We start from the raw sequence: 22,945 nt of genomic DNA on the forward strand, positions 1-22,945 counted from the left end.
TACGTCTTTCTAGAGAGTGCAGATTCAGGACCCTTAGTCTATCCTCATAGGGAAGGTTTCTGATACATGGGATCAACTTTGTCATCCTCCTTTGTACATTTTCCAGAGCATTTATATCCATTCTGTAATACAGTGACCAAAACTGTGCAGCATAATCTAAATGAGGCCTAACCAAGGATGTATAGAGTTGAAGAACAACCTGAGGACTCCTATTATTTATGCTTCTTGATATGAAGCCAAGGATTCTATTAGCTTTATTGCGAACACTTATGCACTGTTGTCTTGGTTTCAGATTACTGCTAACCAGAACTCCTAAATCTTTTTCGCAATCCGTAATATTAAGATCTACATTATTTAGTTTATATGTGGCATGGTTATTGTCCTGTCCAACATTTAGAACTTTGCATTTGTCTATATTAAATTGCATCTGCCACCTCTCCGACCACTGCATCAGTCTACTCAAATCTTCCTGGAGTGCTCTAATGTCCTCTTCGGAATGAATTTGACGGCCTATTTTGGTGTCATCGGCAAACTTGCTGATGTCGCTCTTTATGCCCTCATCTATGTCGTTTATGTATATTGTGAACAGCAGGGGGCCCAACACTGACCCCTGTGGAACACCGCTCGTGACGCTTCCCCACTCTGATTTCTCCCCATTTATGCAAACTCTCTGCTGCCTATTTGTCAACCATGCCTCTATCCAGGAAAAAATTTCTCCTATTCCATGTGCCTTAATTTTCCTCAATAGTCTCTGATGTGGGACCCTGTCAAAAGCCTTACTGAAGTCCATATACACAATATCATATTCATTACCATGATCTACCTCCTCAAATACCTTAGTGAAAAAAAATTAATAAATTCGTAAGGCAGGAACGCTCCTTTGTAAAACCATGCTGAGATTCGTTGATTAATTTATGCTTTTCAAGGTGGCTACGAACTGCCTCGGCAATTATTGATTCCATAAATTTTCCCACTATGGAGGTTAGGCTTATTGGTCTATAGTTCGAAGCCAAGGACCTGTCACCTGCTTTGAAAATAGGTATCACATTTGCCATTTTCCACTTATCTGGCACCATGCCAGTTTGTAGTGATATGTTGAAAAGATTAGCCAAAGGTTTGCTAAGCTCCTCTTTACATTCCTTTAGAACCCTTGCATGCAGTTCATCAGGGCCTGGGGATTTGTTAGGTTTTAATTTATCTATTTGCCTAAGGACCATGTCACTTGTGACCCTAATCGTGCACAGTTTATTATCGTCCTGTTCCACATAATTTATCATTTCTGGAATATCGCTGGTATCCTCCTGTGTAAAAACTGAGAGGAAGTATGTGTTAAAACTTCTACACATTTCCTTATCACTGTCAGTGAGCTGACCCGAGGAACTTTTGAGTGGGCCTATCTTGTCCCTGATCTTACTTCTGTATACCTGAAAGAATCCTTTTGGGTTAGTCTTCGAATCTCTTGCAACTTTAACCTCATAATCTCTTTTTGCTTTTCTAATTCCTTTTTTTATTTCTCTCTTTAACTAAATATATCAATTTCTTAATTGCCCCTCTCCTCTTTTGATTTGCCTATATATGCCTCTCTTTTGACCAATTAGATACTTTAATCTATTGTTCATCCATTTAGGATCATTTTTGTTTGATCTGATTTCCCTATTTGGAACATAATTTGACTGAGCAGCTAGAACTATGCCCTGGAAAGCGTCATATCGGCAACCATCACCACCTACCTGACCCTTAGTCAGGTCAATCCAGTTCAGCCCACCTAAGTAATTTTTCAGTCCTATGAAATCAGCCAAGCGAAAGTCAGGGACAGAGACTTGATTGCCATTATTAGGGGAATTCCATGATATATTAAAACTGAGTGATTTGTGATCACTTTCCCCAAGCTCATCATTAACCTCAAGATTATTAATTAGTGTTTCCCTACTGGCAAGAACCAAGTCAAGGAGGTTATTTCCCCTAGTTGGCTCTGTCACAAACTGTTTTAAAAAACAATCCTGGATCGTATCAAGAAAGTCACCTGACTCTAAATTTCCTGTCAAATTGCTCCAGTCAATCTGTCTATAGTTGAAATCTCCCATTAGCACAACATTTTCGTATGTAGATGCCCTACGAATTTCGTCCCATATAAGTTTACTGCACTCCCTATCAAGATTTGGGGCCCTGTAAATCACACCCAAAATTAGTTTTTCTGTGCCCTCGAGAAGCTGTAACCAAACACATTCAGTGGCTGACGCTTCTAATTTAATATTTTGTCTAACACAATAATTTAAATTGTCTCTGACATACATCGCTACTCCACCACCTTTCCTGTTGACCCTGTCAGTGTGGAATAATTTATAGCCTTGTATGTGACATTCAGAGGGCATCTCTCTATCTTTCAGATTGAGCCAGGTCTCTGTTATAGCAATAATATCCATGTTTCCTCCACTTGCAATTAATCTTAGCTCATCTATCTTATTTCTTACACTCCTGCTATTAGTATAGTAAACATTAAGGGAGCTAGTCCCTTGCTGCCCTCTGCTGTCCCCCTTTGTTTGCTGACCTGATCTATTGTTTTTATTTATAACTTCATGTTGAATGCCTTTTATACATTTACTGTTTCCAACCCTAGTGTTGCAACCTGCTTGTTTCCCACACACTCCCATACCTCTATTTTCCATCAGTTTAAAATCATAGGCATTTCACCAATGGCCTTCTCAATCGAGTCTGCAAGTGCTACCACTCCAGCCCCAGAGATATGTACCCCATCCCTTGCATACATATCATGTTTGCCATAAAAGTTGTTCCAGTTGTCAATGAATGGGATTGCAAGTTCCTTGCAGTATCTGTCTAGCCAGCAATTTACACCAATTGCCCTAGACAACCATTCATTTCCTACTCCCCTTCTAGGCAAGATGCTACATATGATTGGGATCCCTCCCTTAGACTTAATGAAATCTATAGCTGACCTGTACTTATCTAGCTGCTCTTCTCTCCTACCCTTCCCAATATCATTTCCACCAGCACTGAGACAGATAATGGGCCTGTTCCCATTACCTGACATGATATTATCCAGCCTGTTGACTATGTCCCCAACACCAGCTCCAGGGAAGCACACTCTATCTCTCATCTTCTTATTCCTATTACAAAAAGCACGGTCAATATATCTTACCTGAGAGTCACCAACCACAAGAATGCGCTTACCTCTGTTAGCAGGGGCAGTAGTACCCTTACCTTCACTGGCCACTGAAGTACATTCATCCTGAAGAACAGAGAAGCGATTTCCTACCTTCAGATCTTCACTCTTAACTTTCCTTACTCTGATGCGCCTCCCATTACTGTGAACCACTCGCCACTTGTAGCAGGTGCTGGGCTGCACCTCACTGCTGGTAGCCGTTGCTACCTCCCCACCTACAGCCTCCTCACAGCGAGAGACAGACTGCACCTCACTGCTAGAAGCCTCATTCCCCACAACTCCAGCCACCTCACACTCTCTCCCAGACCCATTGAGGTGGACCTTCAGCCTCCTAATCTCCTCCTGGAGAAGCAAGACCTCCTCCTTCAACTCTCCAACCTCAATTTTTAAAACACTGCAGAAGCAAGCCATGCTTTGTAACCGTCCACACTTTAACTGCAGCTTCTCATTCTGTACCCCAAACTTTGGGCAGGCATTCTCAGAAGTGTGTGCCTTGGTGGTTTCTTGCTTGTGCTCGGGCAGTACGTTTGAAATTCTCTGTGTGGAGCAGGTACCGGTACAATAGAACCACTGAGAGACTTCTTAATTTTAAGCGTGCGGTCACTCGCCGTGTCATCCGTGATGCTAAATGCACTTGCTGGTGAGATTATGTTTCCACCATCACCTCTGCTTCCTCTATGAGTGCAGTCTGGAAAAAAGTGAGGAAATTGAGTGGTAAATACTCTCCTGACCCAGCTCCTGTTCTGCTGGTTGCCGGTGTTGATATAGCAAACCCTCTTGACGTTGCCATTGAAATTGGTAATCATCAGGTCCGCATTTCTTAGGGACTCCATCTGTGCCCATCGTTTCTTCCTCAAAGTCTGCCAGAGAGTTAGCACCCTTAGACTTTTCTTCTCTCAAAGAATAATCTTATAATGTGTCTTTTACACTTCAGGAACTGGAGGCGACACTCTCAGCTTGCTAATCATCGGCAGCTGGGCCTGACGACATTCATATTCGCATGTTAAAACATTTACATCAGTCAGCCCTTGCAGTCCTTTTACAACTTTTCAACCTTATTTGGTCACAAGGAGTTCTTCTGCAGCTGTGGAAATCTGCCATTGTTCTACCTTTCCGCAAACCGTGCACTTCAGGACATGATGCCTCCCACTACCGTCCCATTGCTCTTACCAGTGCAGTTTGCAAAGTGATGGAACGTCTGGTAAATCGACGTTTAATGTGATATTTAGAGACACACAACAGTCTGTCCACTAGTCAACATGGCTTTCGTAAGGGCCGTTCTACCATAGACCCCTTACTATGCTTGTATACATATGTTCGTAATGCCTTTGCAAATAACCACTCAGTTATTGCCATATTTTTTGACCTTGAGAAGGCATATGACACAACTTGGAGGTATAATATTTTGGCCCAAGCCCACTCCTTAGGCCTCCAAGGCAATCTACCATCCTTCCTTAAGAACTTTTTAACTGACAGACATTTCTGTGTTCGGGTTAATAATATGTTCTCCCTGGACTTTGTCCAAGCTGAAGGTGTTCCCCGGGGATGTGTTCTGAGCATAACACTTTTTCTCCTTGCTATAAATGATTTGGCCTCTTTTTCTTCCATCCAATATTTGGTCATCACTCTATGTTGATGACTTCGGTATAAATTGTGCAGGCGCTGACTGTCATCTCATTGCAGTTTCTCTCCAGCATGCGGTCAACCGTGTTTCCAATTGGGCCACCACGCATGGGTTTAAATTTTCCAGTACTAAAACTCAGAGATGACGTTCTGTCATCTCTGATCATCCATTGTACCTCTATGGCTCACGTATCCCTGAACATGATGCAGTCAGGTTTCTAGACCTTCTCTTTGACCGTAGGTTATCCTGGAAACCTCACATTACCTATCTAAAGGCAACTTGTCACAGCCGGCTGAACCTTCTTAAAACCCTTGCTTATCTTTCATGGGGAGCTGATCGTTGAGCTCTCCTTCACCTACATTCAGCCCCCATTTTATCGAAACTCGATTATGGTGACCAGATCTATTCAGCAGCCTCTCCTGCTGCTCTCTCTAGCCTTAATCCCATCCATCACCAGGGATTACGTTAATGCCTTGGAGCTTTTCGCTCTTCACCTGTTGAGAGTCTCTATGCAGAAGCGAATATTCCATCCTTGTCCGATCGCCGTGATGCCCATTGCCTTCGCTATTATGTTTGGTCTCATGATCTCTGGAATCCTTCCATATATAAAATAGTCACTGATGTTAGTGGACATTCTTTATTTGTCCGTCGCCCCTGTTTGCTCCGTCCCCTTTCTCTTCGCCTGCATTCGTTCTTGTCTTCCCTTCAGTTACCACCTTTCTATGTTCATGTAGCATCTCACTTTTCCCTGCCCCCCTGGGAAGTTCCAGCTGTTCATGTCTGTTCTTTCTCACTCCCTTGCGTGCAAGTTCAACTGCCTACGGTAGCTTCCCTCTCTTTTTTTTTGACCACTTCTGCTCTCATTCTCATGCCATCGCACAGTGTACACAGATGGCTCTAAGTCTTCTGACGGTGTCGGATTCACAGAAGTGTTTCCAGACAGTGTCGTGCGAGGGCATTTACTATCCTGGGGTAGCATATTTACTGCTAAATTGTATGCCATTCTTGCAACACTTATCCGTATTGCATCTATGCCTGTGTCACCATTTGTGGTTGTTTCAGACTCTCTTAGTGCTTTGCAGGCTATACGAAAATTTGATACACCTCACCCCCTGGTTCTCCGTATCCAACTTTGGTTACACTGTATATCTACCAAGCATAAAGATATTGTTTTTTGTTGGGTCCCTGGTCATGTTGACGTACAGGGCAATGAACAGGCAGACACTGCTGCACGGTTAGCAGTACATGACCTTCCAGTTTCATGTAGAGGTATTCCATTCACAGACTATTTTGCTATAATTGCTGCCCACCTTCACACCAGTTGGCAACAACGTTGGTCTGATCTGCTCAATAACAAACTTCATTCTATTAAACCGAGTATAGGTTACTGGCCGTCTTCTTGTCATCAGTGCCGAGGTTGGGAGACTACTCTCTCCCGTCTTTCGCATTGGCCACACTCGTCTTACTCACGGGTATCTCATGGAGAGGCATCCTGTTCCTCTCTGTGAGAATTGTCAGGTTCCAGTATCGGTTAGCCACATTCTGTTAGACTGCCCATTCGATCAACGAGCACGCAGAATTTACGTCCAACGTAGTCTCTGCTCTACTACTTTCTCTCTACCTTCCCTTCTTGCTGATGGACCTTCCTTTAATCCTGACTCTCTCATTGACTTCTGGACAACAACTGATTTACTCCACAAACTCTGATGATGATACCTTTTGCACTCCCCTCAGTCCTTTCTACCTCAATCTCTTGCTACCCTCTACCCCTGTACTATCCACTGTCCCGCTGTTCTCCATAACCTACTAATCATCCCTCTCCTTTTTGCCACCTGATACCCTCGCTTCCTTTCTGCCCTGCAGCGCTGTATAACTCTTGTGGTTTAGCTCTTCTTTTTGATTATAATAATAATAATTTAGGTAATGTAGGGGAATGGACAAATATGAACCTTATTGAGACATTTATTAAGGCAACTTTTCTTCACCAGGCTCATTAGCAAGACGATATATTCATAACATGGACACCATTAGTATATGTAGAGAAGGAGGATGAGGGTAGTAGCAATAGTAGTAGTACTATTAGCAGTAGTAGCAGTCGTAGTAATAATAGTAATAGCAGAAGTAGTAGTAGTAGAAGTAGTAGTAGTAATAGTAGTAGTAATAGTAGTAATAGTAGTAGTAGCAGTAGTAGAAGTAGTAATTGTAGTAATATTGGTATTAGTAGAAGAAGCAGTAGGAGTAGAAGTGGTGGTTGTTTTAGTAGAAGTAGTAATAGTGGAAGTAGTAATAGTAGAAGTAGTAGTAGTAGTAGTAATAGCAGTAGTAGTGGTAGAGGCGTTTCAACTGATAGTGTTGTCCTGTGCTCACAGTAGGATTCCTTCTATATTCTCGGAGATAAAGATGTTTTTATTCTGTTTAACAGTGTTTGAGATGTAACTGCTTTCTCCAAGTACTCGCGCCTCTTTATGTCTGGTTCTGGGAGAACCAGACGCGTATCCTTCCATCTCATGAAGTGGTCAGTGGTGTTCGGAAGCTGGACACTGGCGTTGTTTAGGTTTTGTTCATCTTTTGAAATGCTGATAAATTAGACACATGTGCAACTCTTGCACATGTGTCTGATTTATCAACATGTCGGTTCTCTGAACCATTCATCTACAAATCTTTTGAAATAAACTGCTCATGCATGCGTGTTTCGTGGGTGTGTGATGTTTCTCCAAAACTTTTTCTACATTCCTGTACATATAAGAACACAAGAGAGGAGGAACACTGCAGTAGGTCTGTTGGCCCATACTGGGCAGGTCCTTTACAAATGCGTGCCACTAACAGAATATTTGCCCAACCCACTTTCAGTGCTACCCTAATGATAAGCTCTTATAAATCTGTGCAAGACAGGTAAACAATACCGACATGATGAAAGTTAAGACACTTGTGCAACATCTGGATATCTTTATTGTAGACGCTTCGCCATCCAGTGGCTTTATCAATACAGATTCTAGGACATAATTAGAAAACAGAAGAACTATATACAAAAGATGAGGTAATCAGTCCCTCAGCCTTGGAGGTGGTGTTTGGAGCACCGAGGTTGTAGAGATTCTGAAGCACAGGCATTTACTCATGTACAAGTCCCACTCAGATCCAACCCCTCTCATTCATGTATTTATCTTGGTGCTTGGTTTTAGTGTTTACCTGGAGAGAGTTCCGGGGGTCAACGCCCCCGCGGCCCGGTCTGTGACCAGGCCTCGTTGGTGAGATCTTAGATGGAGATTTTAGTACGGTTGCCTCAGTGGCTCAGGTAAATGCTGTAAAAATATTTCTTGAAACGTTGCAATTGGGAATAACGATGAATTTGCTGCACGGAGAGTTTGAGATTCGAAAAGTGATTTTTTTACAATTTCGAGTGAATGAGGCATGAAAATGGAGCTCCGAAAATGTTTCATAAATAATGACACATTCTTCTTCTGGTCTGTAGATGTTGAAAGCTCATGGAAAACATACTGTTACAATGCATCGACTGATTTTGGTTTCTTGACCAGGGTAAAAATTTTGGCAGGGTTTCAATAGACTTTTAACTTGAGTGAAACAGTAATCTTGTGCACGAGGACGTCAAGGAACGGAAATCTGTCGTAGGTTTCCTGTTCTCGAGTTAGTTCAGTTGAAGACTCAATCTATTTGAATTTTCTTTGTAGTTGGTGGGCAGTGTTGTGTCCATAAGAGACATCGCCCAAGTAACGCATCTATGTGATGTAGTTAGAAACAATGTTATTGAAGCGTTCGGTTTACTAAATTTCCCACATAAAGATTTACTAGTACTGTGCAGATGATGGACCCCATACTCGTCCCGTTATTTTTGTTTTAGAGGCTATTATTGAAAAAGAAACAGTTATACCTAATGCATAGATCAATGAAATCCATGAAGTTGTTAGGCGGAAATGGCAGTGAGAAGTCATGAATGTGTAACGAATCAGGTCAATGACCTACATAGGGTAGACTTTATGACTAAGGTTGTGACGTCCAGGCTGCTGATTGTCTTATTCCTGTCAGGAAAGTTTTTAATGCGACTGAGTAAATCGCCAGTATGTTTAAGAAATGTGTGGCTGATAGAACCTAAGAGACCAGAACGATGTTTGGTAAGAACACTGGCTAAACTAAGTGGAACATTCCATAGAACAGACGTGACTAGTCTCAAAGACGAGTTTAGTTTATGGCTGTTTCGTAGATCAATGGTTCAGAGAACCGACACGTTGATAAATTAGACACATGTGCAACTCTTGGGTATCTTTACTGAGGAAATGTTTCACCACACAGTGGCTTCATCAGTCCATACAAAGGAGAATCTTGAAGAACAGGAGGAGAATGAGGTAATCAGTCCCTCAGCCTTGAGTCGATGAGGTCAGTCCATCAATCTTGATTGATGGACTGACCACATCGACTCAAGACAGTGAAAATGGTAAAGACAATGGCAATGCTCTGACAGGTGGTGAAAAATAATGCAAAAGAGTCCTTCATTCGCACAGTGTTTCACCAAACACGGAGGTTGCAAAGTATACTTGAAAAATCCCAGTGTGGGAAGAAATGTTATACAGATAAAGGACCCTTCTTTATCATTCTTGTTCTTCACTGTAATTAGGATCCTGTATCAAGCCTTTTTAAAAATGACTTTTGCTTTGTTTCAGATTCTTATTTACAAGTCCTAGTTGCTAGTTGGGTTCGCACAAGTCAGTTCTTAAGGCCTAGGATGAGTACCGGAATTTGGAAACTGGATGTACTGACTGACGACGCCGTCCCGTTCTCTCTACGTCCTCATACACAATATAAAATCCATTTAGGTTTAAATTCTACAGAAAATCTACTAAACTCATATTACCTCCCTTCAGGAAATGAAAATAAACCGAGGCAATGAAAAAAAACTTTTTTTTTTTAAGTTCCTTACGTACCTGGAGCTCTGAGTTAAGTAATGAAGAATGGGAGTTAATACACAAACAAAAATAGAGCTCTATTTCTCTACCTTCATTTCTAATTGCAAGAATTGCGACTTGAATTCTCCAAGCTGCAACACCAGTTCCCGTAAAATTATCATCTATTCTGTCAGGTTAAGATAAGATTTCGTTCGGATTTTTAACCCCGCAGGGTTAGCCACCCAGGATAATACAAGAATGGCAATGCGTCATCGAGGACTATCTGTCTTATTTCCATTGGGGTCCTCAATCTTGTCCCCCAGGATGTGACCTACACTAGTCGACTAACACCCAGGTACCTACTTGCTGCTAGGTGAACAGAACAATAGGTGTAAGGAAACGCGTCGAAATATTTCTACCATGCCGGGAATCGATCCCTGGCCCTCCGTGTGTGAAGCGAGAGCTTTGCCAGCCAGGCCACGGGGGCACCAGCCTGACCACTATATCTACATAACACGCACCAGAGGTGATATCAGAGCGTCGCCATCAACGACATCACCACGTGGACTATTTTTGAACCCAAAAATAGTCCACGCCGGTGTTCGCACTGTTCCCTGAGTGGGATGTGAAATTATTCAGTGCAAACCCTTCCCGCAATTTTGAAACATGCCAGTAAAAACACATTTATGACAACAGATGTAATAACCTTAAGGGGGGATTCCAGTCAAAAGTCAGAGCTAGCTAGATGACCATTGACTAACAGTTAGCAAACAAGATGTTGATGTTAGTTTAATCAACCTGACAGGGGTCTTTGCCAAAGAAAGGCCCGTTCAGTTTTGCTGACACTAGGGAGAGGGCGTCTAAGAACACGTGAAGTGTGTGGGGTAGCAATCGGTTCTGTGGTGGACCACGGTAGCAGCGACCAATGATTTACTCGTACTGAATTCAATGGACTGAATGTCCGCTGGCTAAACCAGTGGCTACATTTAGTTGTCTGAGAGAATATGGAGCAATTATATAATGGGAACTTTATGTAATATGCCTCAATGAATTAAAGTTAAAAAAGAAACTAAGAAATATTGCAACGAGACCTTAACACCAGTGCGCAGCATCAGAACAACACTAACACGTTATGAAGTGGAAATATGCCCGTGTAGTTGTTTAAGAGCAAGACACACAACTACGCAAATGCATTTAGGCACCTCTTATATCTGCCTCCTACACTGTTATACAGAATATTGGCAGCCGTATTATCTCCTGTATTCTAGCACGAATCCTAATTCAAACCACGACACCATCATCACTGGAAACACCTCTGCTTCTAATATCATTAATACTATTACTACTTCTTATATTATTATCGCTACTGCAAGGACAACAACAAGAACAACAATAACATCAGTTACATACGCAGATAAGAGGATAAGTGAGAGTGTAGGGTTCGAGTAAATGACTTTGAGTCTAGTTAGTAGAGCAGCGGATCCTCTAATAAAGTGTGCGTGGTAATGTTAATTCTGTTATGGTCTAAAATATATTCTGCATTGCTCAAACTTATCAATCCAGTTACGTTATTTCGACTTTTTAAAAATTTCGTTCATTTAGGTCAACGTAATTAAAAATTTCGTTCATTTAGGTCACACAGATATTTAAATTTCATGATTCGGATGTTGCGGGGAAAGTGCAGTAATGTGTATGATAACGTCAGTTTTTTTGCAGATCAGTTAAATGTAGAATATAATTTAAGTTGTAAAACCAGATGTTTGCATGTGGAATAGTGATGACATGATGAGGAAAGACCAGCTAGAAAACCATATTAAAGTAATACATTCTGGGGAATTTCTTTCAGAAATTCTTTCAGCGTTTGAAAGTTACAGAGGGTGTCAGAGAGTTATCCAGCTGGGTCAGGTGAGAGATTCTCGAGGGTTTCAAGAGTGGTCTCAAGGGCGTCAGAGAGTTCTCAAGAGTGTAACAAAGTTCTCGAATGTATCAGGGAGATGATCTCAAGAGAGCCAGAGGTATCTTGAGAGTTAATGATATTTTGAAGACTTACAGTCATCGAGTGTGTCAGAGAAGAGTTCCTCGCGGATTAGAGATTTCTAGACTGATAATGATTTGTTTTAAAGGTGCCAGAAAGAGATCTCAATAGAAAAAGGGGTCAGAAAGTAAAAAAAAAAATATTATTATCAAAAAGAAGCGCTTAACCTACAAGGGTGATACTGCGCAGCGGGGCAGGGGTAGTGCAGGGTTATAAAGTAGCATGGGTGGAGTGGACGACAGAGGGAGAGTTAGAAAGGGCTATGAGGAGTACTAGAGGCAGCAGCACCAAGGTTCGTGTAGTAAATCAGTTGCTGTCAAAAAGTCAACGAGGGAGTCTAAGTCAAAGGTGAGTCCGTCAGCAAGGAGGGAAGATAAAGTAAAGGCGTTAGAGCGGTGATGACGTTGGATAGACTGGACAGTCTAAAAGAATATGCCTAACAAAAACTGGAACCTGACAAGTGTCTCATAGTGGAACAGGGCGCCTTTCCATGAGATACCCATGAGTAAGACGTGTGTTCCCCATGCAAAGATGGGAGAGTGTAATCTCCCAACTTTGGCATCGATGACAAGAAGACGGCCAGAAACCTATATATGTATTTGGTTTGATAGAATGTAATATGTTATGTGTATTATCAGACCAGCGTTGTTGCCAACAGTTAAGGTGGTTAGAAATTACAGCAAAATAGTCTGTGGATGAAACACCTCCATGTGAAACTGGGAGGTCATGTACTGCTGACCTTGTATATTACAAGTTCATTGCCCCGTACGTCAAGTAAAAAAAAAGTAATTTTCGGTAGAATAACTAATTTTTTTTAAATATACTGATAATTTATACTAATGATTCCTTTTTACTGTTATCGACGCATGTAAAGCTAGGAATATGGTCTTCAACAGAGTGTAATGCACAACCTTTCTGCGACGACGGTAATGGTGTGTGCAGAGAAGCTTGTCACAGTCAAGAGAGCGAGATAGAGAATGGTTGCAGTGTTTCTGGTTGTAAATGTTGCACACTGCAGGAAGCTACGTGTAACGCCTCTGCACAATGTCCTGGAATGTGTGTGGACTCCAGGAAGTGCACTAAGCCTCTCCATAACTCTCGCTGCTCGGGACGTCACTGCATTTGTTGTGACAGTAAGCATTTTTGGTCTCTCGTTGCGTATAGATTGATGATGGGTGTTGGAAATTTGTGTGTACTATACGTAAGTATTTCTTGCACCATATCTAATTATTTTAAGTTAAATTCCGTCTCCTAAACTGGTAGCTTTTACCGCATATTACATTCCATATTTATTTATCCTTAGACAGTATAAAGAGAGCTTAGGAGCTAAGCTCTAAAATAGTTAACAGCTAAACATTAAGACAGTAAGATAAATATTGTTAAATGTACACATCCTATTTATCTGTTTCAAAAACTTTATATATTTACAAACAGTATATATCTTTTTATTTAATCTTGAATCATTAGATTCAATATTCCACAATAGATCAGTAAAGAAATAACTATAATGTTGGCTGCATTCTTCAAAAAAAAAAAAAAATGGTTATAAATGACCATAATTTTTAAAGGGGTGGACCGGTAAGCCAGCGGAAGGCCTCGGTCAGATGACCAAAAGCTCCAAAGGCGGGTCATCATCTGACTAAGACCCACGTCAGGAAACATTTGTCCTGTTTCCTGACGAACCTTACCTAACCTAACCTGCATTCTTCAGTTTATGAAAATGGTCTGATACAGTGGTTCTTAACCTATTTTGGGTCAACTCCCCCATCCCTATCATGGTTGATTCTCGTCTCCAACCTGTCCTTCCTTCATATAAAATTATAAAATTAAAAATTTAAAGTGTGCTGTATTTAAATAAGAAAACTGAGAAACTAGTCCTCATTTTTAACTCTGTTATTTGTAAGTTTTGAAAAGAGTCTGTTTAAGGAGCAGATCTCAAGTCCACAATATGTAAAGTGAGAAATTATATTTTAGTAAGATCCAGAGTACCTGGGCACCTGCACACGTATTCCTGATACCAGATCCAGAGTACCTGGGCACCTGCTCACGTATTCCTGATACCAGATCCAGAGTACCTGGGCACCTGCACACGTATTCCTGATACCAGATCCAGAGTACCTGGGCACCTGCTCACGTATTCTTGATACCAGATCCAGAGCACCTGGGCACCTGCTCACGTATTCCTGATACCAGATCCAGAGTACCTGGGCACCTGCTCACGTATTCCTGATACCAGATCCAGAGTACCTGGGCACCTGCTCACGTATTCTTGATACCAGATCCAGAGTACCTGGGCACCTGCTCACGTATTCTTGATACCAGATCCAGAGTACCTGGACACCTGCTCACGTATTCTTGATACCAGATCCAGAGTATGTTAGGTAAGACACATATGCAACATTTAGGTATCTTTATTATGAAACGTTTCGCCTACACAGTAGGCTTCTTCAGTCAAGTACAGAAAAGTTGATAGAAGCAGAAGATACTTGAAGACGATGTAATCAGTCCATCACCCTTAAAGTTTTGAGGTGGTCAGTCCCTCAGTCTGGAGAAGAGCATTGTTCCATAGTGTGAAACAATATGGAGATGAAGTGACAGGATGGAGCTTTTTATAGCGCCAAGAGGTGAGACGTAGGCCAATAGGAGAGGTAAGAACTCAGATGCTGAGAGGTCAGGTCCCTCTCAAATCCAGCCGCTCTCACTAGTGGAAGTTGTCGAAGTTGATTGCAGGTCTGTACCAAGATACCCTTGTACCAAGATACCCTTGTTCACGTATTATTGATACCAGATCCAGAGTACCTGGGCACCTGCTCTCGTATTCGGGATCTGGTCTTTATTGAATGTTGTTAATTACCTGTTATTGTGTATGGGTGTTGTAACGTGTCTCAATTTACATTAAATTTAGTGAAGGTAAAGAATCTGCTAGGCTGCAATTGAAAGATGTTTTAAGGTTAAGTGGGCGAGCGACCCCCTCCCCCCGGTTAAGAACAGCTGGTCAAATGTATGTGGCATAACGACTTGTGACTTGTAAATGGAGTGATGACAATATGACTTTTACCGGCAGTAGTGGAAAGATTTTTAATACAGAAGAAGTGGCAACTTGCTTCTTAGCCTTGACAGGAATAAATCTGGTTACCATGTGGAAAACCCGGTGTACGCTTTTCCAGGAAAAATGACTGACCAACACAACTGATATGAGGGGAGGGAAGCCAGTTGTAACTTAACCACTGACTGTATTACGGTTAAAATTATAAGCTTAATTATTAAGGGGTGTACCGGCAAGCCAATGGAAGGTCTTGGACCGATGACCAAAAGCTTCAGTGGTGGGTTATCATATGGCTAAGACCTACTTCAGGAAACACTTTCTCTGTTTCTTGACGGTTCTTACCCAACCTAACCTGACAGTCAACACCAGTGTAGTGGGGTAAGTAATCAGTTGCGGTCTGAAGAAATAGGCTGTTAACTAGCCTCGCCAAATCTGATCTTTCCTTAAATAAACGTGATGCAGTGACTCATTATCCATGTAATATACTCCCAGTAATGTTAATAAATTATTGTATGAAAGTTTGCTTTGAATGGCCAGACTTCTACAATTACATAAACTTGTTAAAAATTTTGCCTGACATCAACACTCCTCCAACTGACCTTCATAGTCAAGAAATGGCCAGATATATGGAAAATAAGGAACACCAAGTAATCTTCATAAGAAATCTATTAACACTTTATTTTCCCTCTGGATTTTAATAGTGTGATACCTTGACTTGCGAGTTTAATATGTTCCGTGACCTAGCTCGTAACTCAATTTGCTTGTATATCGGTAAATTAGACACATATGCAACATTTGGGTATCTTTAATGAGGAAACGTTTCGCCACAGTAGCATCATCAGTCCATACAAAGGAGAATGATGAAGAACAGGAGTAGTTTGAGGTAATCAGTCCCTCAGCCTTGAGTCGATGTGGTCAGTCCATCAATCTTGAAAAGAATGCAGCATATGTGTGAAGAAGTAGCTTATATACTGTAGGCAGGAGAGGTGCAGCAGTTGTAGGTGGTATCACATTTGTCCAATGTGGAAGTAGGTCATGCCAAAGGGTTAGGCAAGTTGAAGAATAACCCTTGGGCACGACCTACTTCCACATTGGACAAATGTGATACTGCCTACGACTGCTGCACCTCATCATCTGCCTACAGTATATAAGCTACTTCTTCGCACATATGCTGTATTCATTTCAAGATCGATGGACTGATTACATCGACTCAAGGCTGAGGGACTGATTACCTCCAACTCCTCCTGTTCTTCGCCGTTCTCCTTTGTGTGGACTGATGAAGCCACTGTGTGGCGAAACGTTTCCTCATTAAAGATACTCAAATGTTGCACATGTGTCTAATTTACTAACTTGTTGGTACTCTGAACCATTCATCTACATTGCTCGTATATCAAATCAATTTTCCTCTGAAATTAATTGAAATGCCATTAATCCGTTCCAGAAGAATTCCTGCTCTCGGGAGGTAGGAGAAAATACTTCAGTATAACGCTAATATCAATTCTACAGGTTATATATCTATCACAATTGATCTGTTATGACAAATAAACAATATAAATAACACAAAAACATGATATATACTCTAGAATGAATAAAATATGTCATGTGACAAGTGGTGGCTGCCACAGCCGAGGTAAAAATAATTATAGCTCTGACCATATCTTCCCATGCTTCCCTATCTGAGGTCTTATAAGAGAAAACGGAGTGTTTGTGAGGCTAACTGCACTAGATCACTAGTTTCATAAGTATAACACTGAAATAATGTATTTATAAATAAGAATTATTGTGTAAAAAACATACTCAAATATAAAAGAGAATGTAAAGAAATAAACTGGTTTTATATAGAGCACGTATTTACTTTGGAGAACAGATGGTGACAGAGGTGGAATAGGCAGAGTGGCAAATGCTGTCAATGTCCCTATAAACAGATGAGATTGGAGGAGTTCGTTTCGTTTTATGCATTTTCTATCGCTTAATCGCTTAGCTTACTTGCTACACTCTTAATGCTACACTTTATTGCTGAACTTAATTGCTGCAATTTATTTTTTAATTTTTTTTTCACTTCATTGGAGGAGTTTGTTCTGCTTTAGTATGGTACAAATCATAGAAATACTACGCTGGTACTGCCTTGCCAACTCCACTACCCGAACACCTCGCTAGTGTTTTTCTAGGATTTCATGCTCTAATTCAATGGATATCATCCTCTTCTTCTCAGCACTGTCCTTTGCACTTGCTTTCTTAGGACCCATGATTAGAAAAAAAAAATTGGCGAAATAACTACACAAAATGCACGCACAACACAAGAGAGATGTTTCCACGGCGAGGTAAACGTACACTGTTGAGCGGATGTTGTGGCCATTCACTCGCTTGTAACTTGGATTTTGGCTAGTACTCAGGGTAAAAAATCGACCAAGCGACGACTCATAACTCGAAAAACTCGTACGTTGGGGCACTCATAAGTCGAGGTTCCACTGTATCTTTATTTTGTAGCTTAGTATTCTCATCGTTTTAATATTCAAGGAGATTAGGAGAAAGTGTTGTTCATTACCGTCACATACTTAGGAATGTGACCTTCCAAGACTATCTTTCAATTGTCCTAATACTATATTCTGAAGAAACTGCTTATGCAGAGACAAAGATTCCACTCACTTTCATCGAAGACAAACAACGAACACTGTATCTTTTGCAAGAAAGAAGCTTCCCAACACCACTAGCAGTCATCTTATCAATAAATTTACAAGAAATATATAAAATTAAGACATACTAATATTCTACTGAGAGCCACATTTAGATTCGCCTATATAAATACTTCAAAACCAGTCTCAAAGATTGGGCAAAAGCTAATGGTGGTCATCGGAATACCAAGCACACTATATTAACATAGGGCTCCTATACAAAAGTTGGTGATACAAAAACACCCGGAGAAGATATCCCAACCGGTACGTAAAAAAATGGAAAATGGAGTTAGGGCGCTTTCTAGAATACATGAAAAGCAAATAATATTTCTATCGGAAGACACCCTGAACTGCACATATACAAGTAGCAGAACTGCTTTACGTGAGAATCATCTCCTTCCCTAAACACTGCACTCTACTGCGATGCTTCACTGGAACTGATAAAATGTATGATATTTATATTATTAAATATGATTTTATTCATTTACATATATGATGTTTGTTTTCTTCTTCTTTCAACAAACCGGCCGTATCCCACCGAGGCAGGGTGGCCCAAAAAGAAAAACAAAAGTTTCTCTTTTTAAATTTAGTAATTTATACAGGAGAAGAGGTTACTAGCCCCTTGCTCCCTGCATTTTAGTCGCCTCTTACAACACGCATGGCTTACGGAGGAAGAATTCTGTTCCACTTCCCCATGTTTGTTTTCATCTACATAAAATAAATGTTTTATGTTTAAAATGTTTGTGTTCCTCTATAAAGATGCTTGTATTGAAAAAAAAATGATGCCTATGTTCTACAAAACAGATGCCAATGTTCATCAACAAACACTATACAGTATAACCTCTACTTATGAGTTTATCCATTCCGTGACCTTGCTCGCAACTGGATTTGTTCGTTTGCAATCAATTTTCCTCATTTAAATTAATTGAAATGCAATCAATCTATTCTAGTGGAATTCTGTACTTCAATAATTTCCCCTAATATAAACTCTATGGCTTATTTATCTATCACAATTCATCTAATATGACATAATAAACAATATAAATAACATTGAAACTTGATATATACTGTAGAATGAATAAAATATGTCATTATGTAACAGGTCGAGGCGGCCACAACCACTCCCATCTAGTGACTGACTTTTGAAGACGTCTATTATAATTATTATTATATAGTACATTATTATATATGTATTATTATACGTATCATTATTATTCTATTATTCTTATACATATTATTATTACAATATAAATAATTTGTAATTTTTATTCACACAAAAAATAGAAGATTTACTGTTATGCAGACTACTGCCTTATTGCAGTAATTGTATAAATAATGTCAACCCATTCACGACTGCATATTGAAATGGACAGTGATGTCATTTGTTTACTCTTGAACATCGCCGAAGAATCGAACATTTTTGCTAATTTGAGCTCAATTTCAAGGTACTTTTCGTCGTGACAGCAATCAAAATCATATCTATTTCTGTAATATATCTTCCATTCTATCAAATGAGACCAAAAAAAACAAGAATGCAACCACAAAAGCTATACAAAAATACCACTAAGGGGTGGCTGATTGCTGAGAAGTGAATTCCATTATTTTTGCTTCGATTTCTTTCATTTTTGGTGTACGTTAAGAAGCATCTTTCCATCATACATTTTTTTTAAGTTTCATTAACACATTTTTTTTTAAGTTTCATTAACATATTCCAACAAACAAATGAGATCCAGTTCCCTAGATCAAGAAAAAGAGCCCTTCACCAACTCATGGAAATTTCGCTCGCATATGGAAGCAAAAAATCGGCCCATTGAATGCTCGTATTTGGAAAAACTCACATGGATGTGCTCGCAAGTAGAGGTTCCACTGTACTTGTTTTCTTAAATGAGTTACTTATTGTCTTCAATAAATAAGAGGCTGTGTTATACAAATGTTTATTTCATCAACCACCATCAGCCTGTGTTCTGCTAATCAAATGTTTGAGTTGTTTAGTAATTGACTGTTTTCCTCAAAGAATAAGATTGTGTTCTACAGATAATTTGTTTCTGATCCCCAATAGAGTGTAATGCTCAGCCTTTCTGTGATGGTGGTCATGGAGTGTGCCGGAGCAGCTGTCTGAGCCACGAGCGTGAGGATGAGGGAAGCAGCTGTGGTGAATCAGGTTGTAAGTGCTGCACAGTGCGCCTCGCTGTCTGTCTCAGCTCCAACAATTGTTCTGGCATTTGCCTCGATTCCAGCCTGTGCACAAATCCCATAGCTAACAGTTCTTGTTCCGGGGATTACTGTGTGTGCTGTGACAGTAAGTAGCCAATCTTTGTTCCGGGGATTATTGTGAATTTTGTAATAATAACTAGGACTGTTCAGGGAATCATCACTGTGTCATGACAGAAATTGCTCATTTACTGAAGATTGTTTCTCAGGGTATTTATCATAAAAACTTCCACTCCATTTGTGCTCTAGTCCAGAAGAAATATATTTATATATTTAAAGTCGATAAATTATTTTAAACTTTTAGCTTGTATAGTAGAAATATTGATAAGAAACAAAAATTTATATATATATATTTTTATAGATTTTCTGGGTATTTGCTATTTGTCAACATATTCTGTGTGTTTCTCAACAAATTCAATGTATGTTCATCAATAAATTCCTGATGTGTTTTTCAGCATACTCAGTGTGCGTTCTTGTGCTTCTCAGTGTATGTTCCATGCGCTTTCCGATATGTTCCATGTGGGATTATGAGGAAAAATTCACTTCTATGTTGATAATTTTGTGTGCATGGGAGTGTGAATGAGGTGTGGGCCGCTTGACTACTGAATCGCTTGTTTCAGAGGAATGACTATCACCCTCTCTCCACAGTACTCTGGAGTAGTTGGTTTGTGGTTTGTTGTGCTATGAATCTAAGGAAGCCACTTGACTACTTGGCTTTCTGACGATCCTCTGTGTATTTATTGTGTGTGTGTATATGTTTATTGCTGCTGTTACCTGTCTTCATTTTGTGATAAATTAGTTTTTAAAGCATAATTATGCTTTATTTTCTCTCACCAGTTTTTAAAGACTTTGGCTTATCAAGTGAGTCAGTTACATACCATGAGGGTAACCAGAGTGTGTGTTTTTTCTCCTCACCCTTGTGCTGTCTCCTTGTCATTTTGGATCTGAGTTCTCAGCCAGCTGGTTGATGGTCTCATGAACAGTTCACCCAGATCTGCGCCTGTCGTCTACCACACTCCACCGTGTTGACGTGCTCTCCTCATTAGTGCTCAGGTTGCCCCAGTTTCAGTTTTCACTTTTAGGTGACCGAATCTTTTGCTTCTTTCTTCCGTGGTGCTTTATGTGCTTCACATTGGACCATAATAGATTAGAGCCAGACTACACTGTCACTGGCTGCTCCATTCCTCTTTCTAGACGAAGCTATGAATTTTTTTGCATGCCTTAGCTTTGATTTATTACCTTTGTTTGTTTTATTTTTTTCATTATATGGTTCAGTTAGGTAATAGTCTCTGTTTGTGTCTTCTATGAGTAAGCTTTATAAACTTTTTGTGTTTAATGTTCCAATTGGTTAAATATTCACGTATATATCTGGAATATACCTGGTAACAGACCGGGCCGCGGGGATCAACGCCCCCGCGGCCCGGGGGTGGACCAGGGCCTGATCAACCAGACTGTTACTGTGGGCCCCTGGCACTTATTGTGTTGTCTCTTAGCGTAGTCGTGGCTTCCCTGCTTTTCAATGGGGTGTGTTGCATCTCCTGCCGAGCCATTTGGTTTCGTAGGGAGTGTTTTCGTGTGCGAATTTGGTAATAATCCATCTGGAATTTTCCAAGTGTATATTATTATGTATCTCTGTCGCCTGCGTTCCAGAGAATGCAAGTCAAGGAACTTCAACCTTTCCAAGTAATTTAGGTGTTTTATCGTATTTGTGTGTGCCGTGAAGGCTCTCTACAGTATTCTCTAGGTCAGCAATTTCGCCTGCCTCGAAAGGCTCTGTTAGTGTACAGCAATATTCCTGCTTAGAGAGAACAAGCGATTTGAAGAGAATCATCATGGATTTGGCATCCCTAGTTCTGAAGGTTCTCATTATCCATCCTAAAATTTTCCTAGCAGATGTGATAGATTGTTGTAGTCTTTGAAAATGTTATTATGCTTCATAATGCTTTTTTATGCAAGTGGAATAAACTTGTCTCCGAAACTTTAAGGCTGTTTATTAACATTCATTGGGAACTTCAACATATTCCTTGTGTGTTCTTCAACATATTCCTTGTGTGTTCTTCAACATATTTCTTGTGTGTTTCATATGTGTATTTCAAAATATTCCAAGTGTGTACCTCAACAGAGTGCAATAATCAGAAGTTGTGTGATGACGGTCATGGAGTGTGCCGAGCCCAGTGTGAGAACAAGGAGCGTGATGCTGGAGTGTGTGATAACACTACTGGCTGCAGATGCTGTACATCACGCATGGCCACATGCGCCAACACTGCTGACTGTCCAGGCGTCTGCATGGACAAGAGAATGTGTACTAATCGAATCAGACACCATGAATGTTCCAGCTCTGATTGCGTATGTTGTGACAGTAAGTGTATGGTGAATGTTCTAACATTCATTGAATATGTTGCGACAGTAAATACATATTTTAATAATAATTAATCTGTGAATAATTTCCTCTCTAATAATGTGTCGAAACATTCCAAATATGACAATGTGCAGTATCATTCTACCTCAAACAATAAGCAAGATCATTCTACATCTAACACCCATCATGGGTGGTTCATTAATGCTGGTGAAATATTTTTCATCTAGGGAACTGGATCTGTATTCCAATTCCCAAGATTCCATAGATTCCAGTTCTCGCCCTCCCCACAGGTACTATATAATCCCTACGGATTTAACGCTCCACATAATAATCTACATCTAACAATCTCTTAACTTCCACAAACAGTGTTGCCAGAAGGTTCAAGGTGATGTGTAATTAACTAGCTAAGAAAAACTGATGGAAAACTAGATCAAATAAACTTGCAAAAAGTGTTTTTTTTTTCTTACATTCTCGTTTATTTAATAATAAAAAAGAGTTAATGAATGTAAAGTTAATACCTTGACTTGTTGGTTCTTTTATGTTCTCTAGACTAGGTGGTACTAGTGAGTACTAGGTGGTACTAGTGAATACTAGGTGGTACTAGTGAATACTAGGTGGTACTAGTGAGTACTAGGTGGTACTAGTGAGTACTAGGTGGTACTAGTGAGTACTAGGTGGTACTAGTGAATACTAGGTGGTACTAGTGAATACTAGGTGGTACTAGTGAATACTAGGTGGTACTAGTGAATACTAGGTGATACTAGTGAATACTAGGTGGTACTAGTGAATACTAGGTGGTACTAGTGAATACTAGGTGGTACTAGTGAGTACTAGGTGGTACTAGTGAGTACTAGGTGGTACTAGTGAATACTAGGTGGTACTAGTGGTACTAGTGAATACTAGGTGGTACTAGTGAATACTA

The 22,945-nt window shown here is 40.3% G+C and overlaps 1 protein-coding gene across 1 annotated transcript in view; it reads left to right on the forward strand.

Moving 5' to 3' along the window:
* LOC128689622 (balbiani ring protein 3-like) overlaps positions 1-22,945 on the forward strand; it is a 127,491-nt gene that overhangs the window by 36,460 nt on the left and 68,086 nt on the right. Inside the window, exons 6-10 of the mRNA XM_070087711.1 lie at positions 9,479-9,698; positions 11,476-11,645; positions 12,632-12,868; positions 19,513-19,752; positions 21,787-22,023. Coding sequence (XP_069943812.1) covers positions 9,479-9,698; positions 11,476-11,645; positions 12,632-12,868; positions 19,513-19,752; positions 21,787-22,023 — 1,104 coding nt within the window. The remainder of the gene's footprint in view (positions 1-9,478; positions 9,699-11,475; positions 11,646-12,631; positions 12,869-19,512; positions 19,753-21,786; positions 22,024-22,945) is intronic.

Source organism: Cherax quadricarinatus, chromosome 22 (assembly GCF_038502225.1).
Source record: "Cherax quadricarinatus isolate ZL_2023a chromosome 22, ASM3850222v1, whole genome shotgun sequence".
Classification (NCBI taxonomy): Eukaryota; Metazoa; Arthropoda; class Malacostraca; order Decapoda; family Parastacidae; genus Cherax; species Cherax quadricarinatus.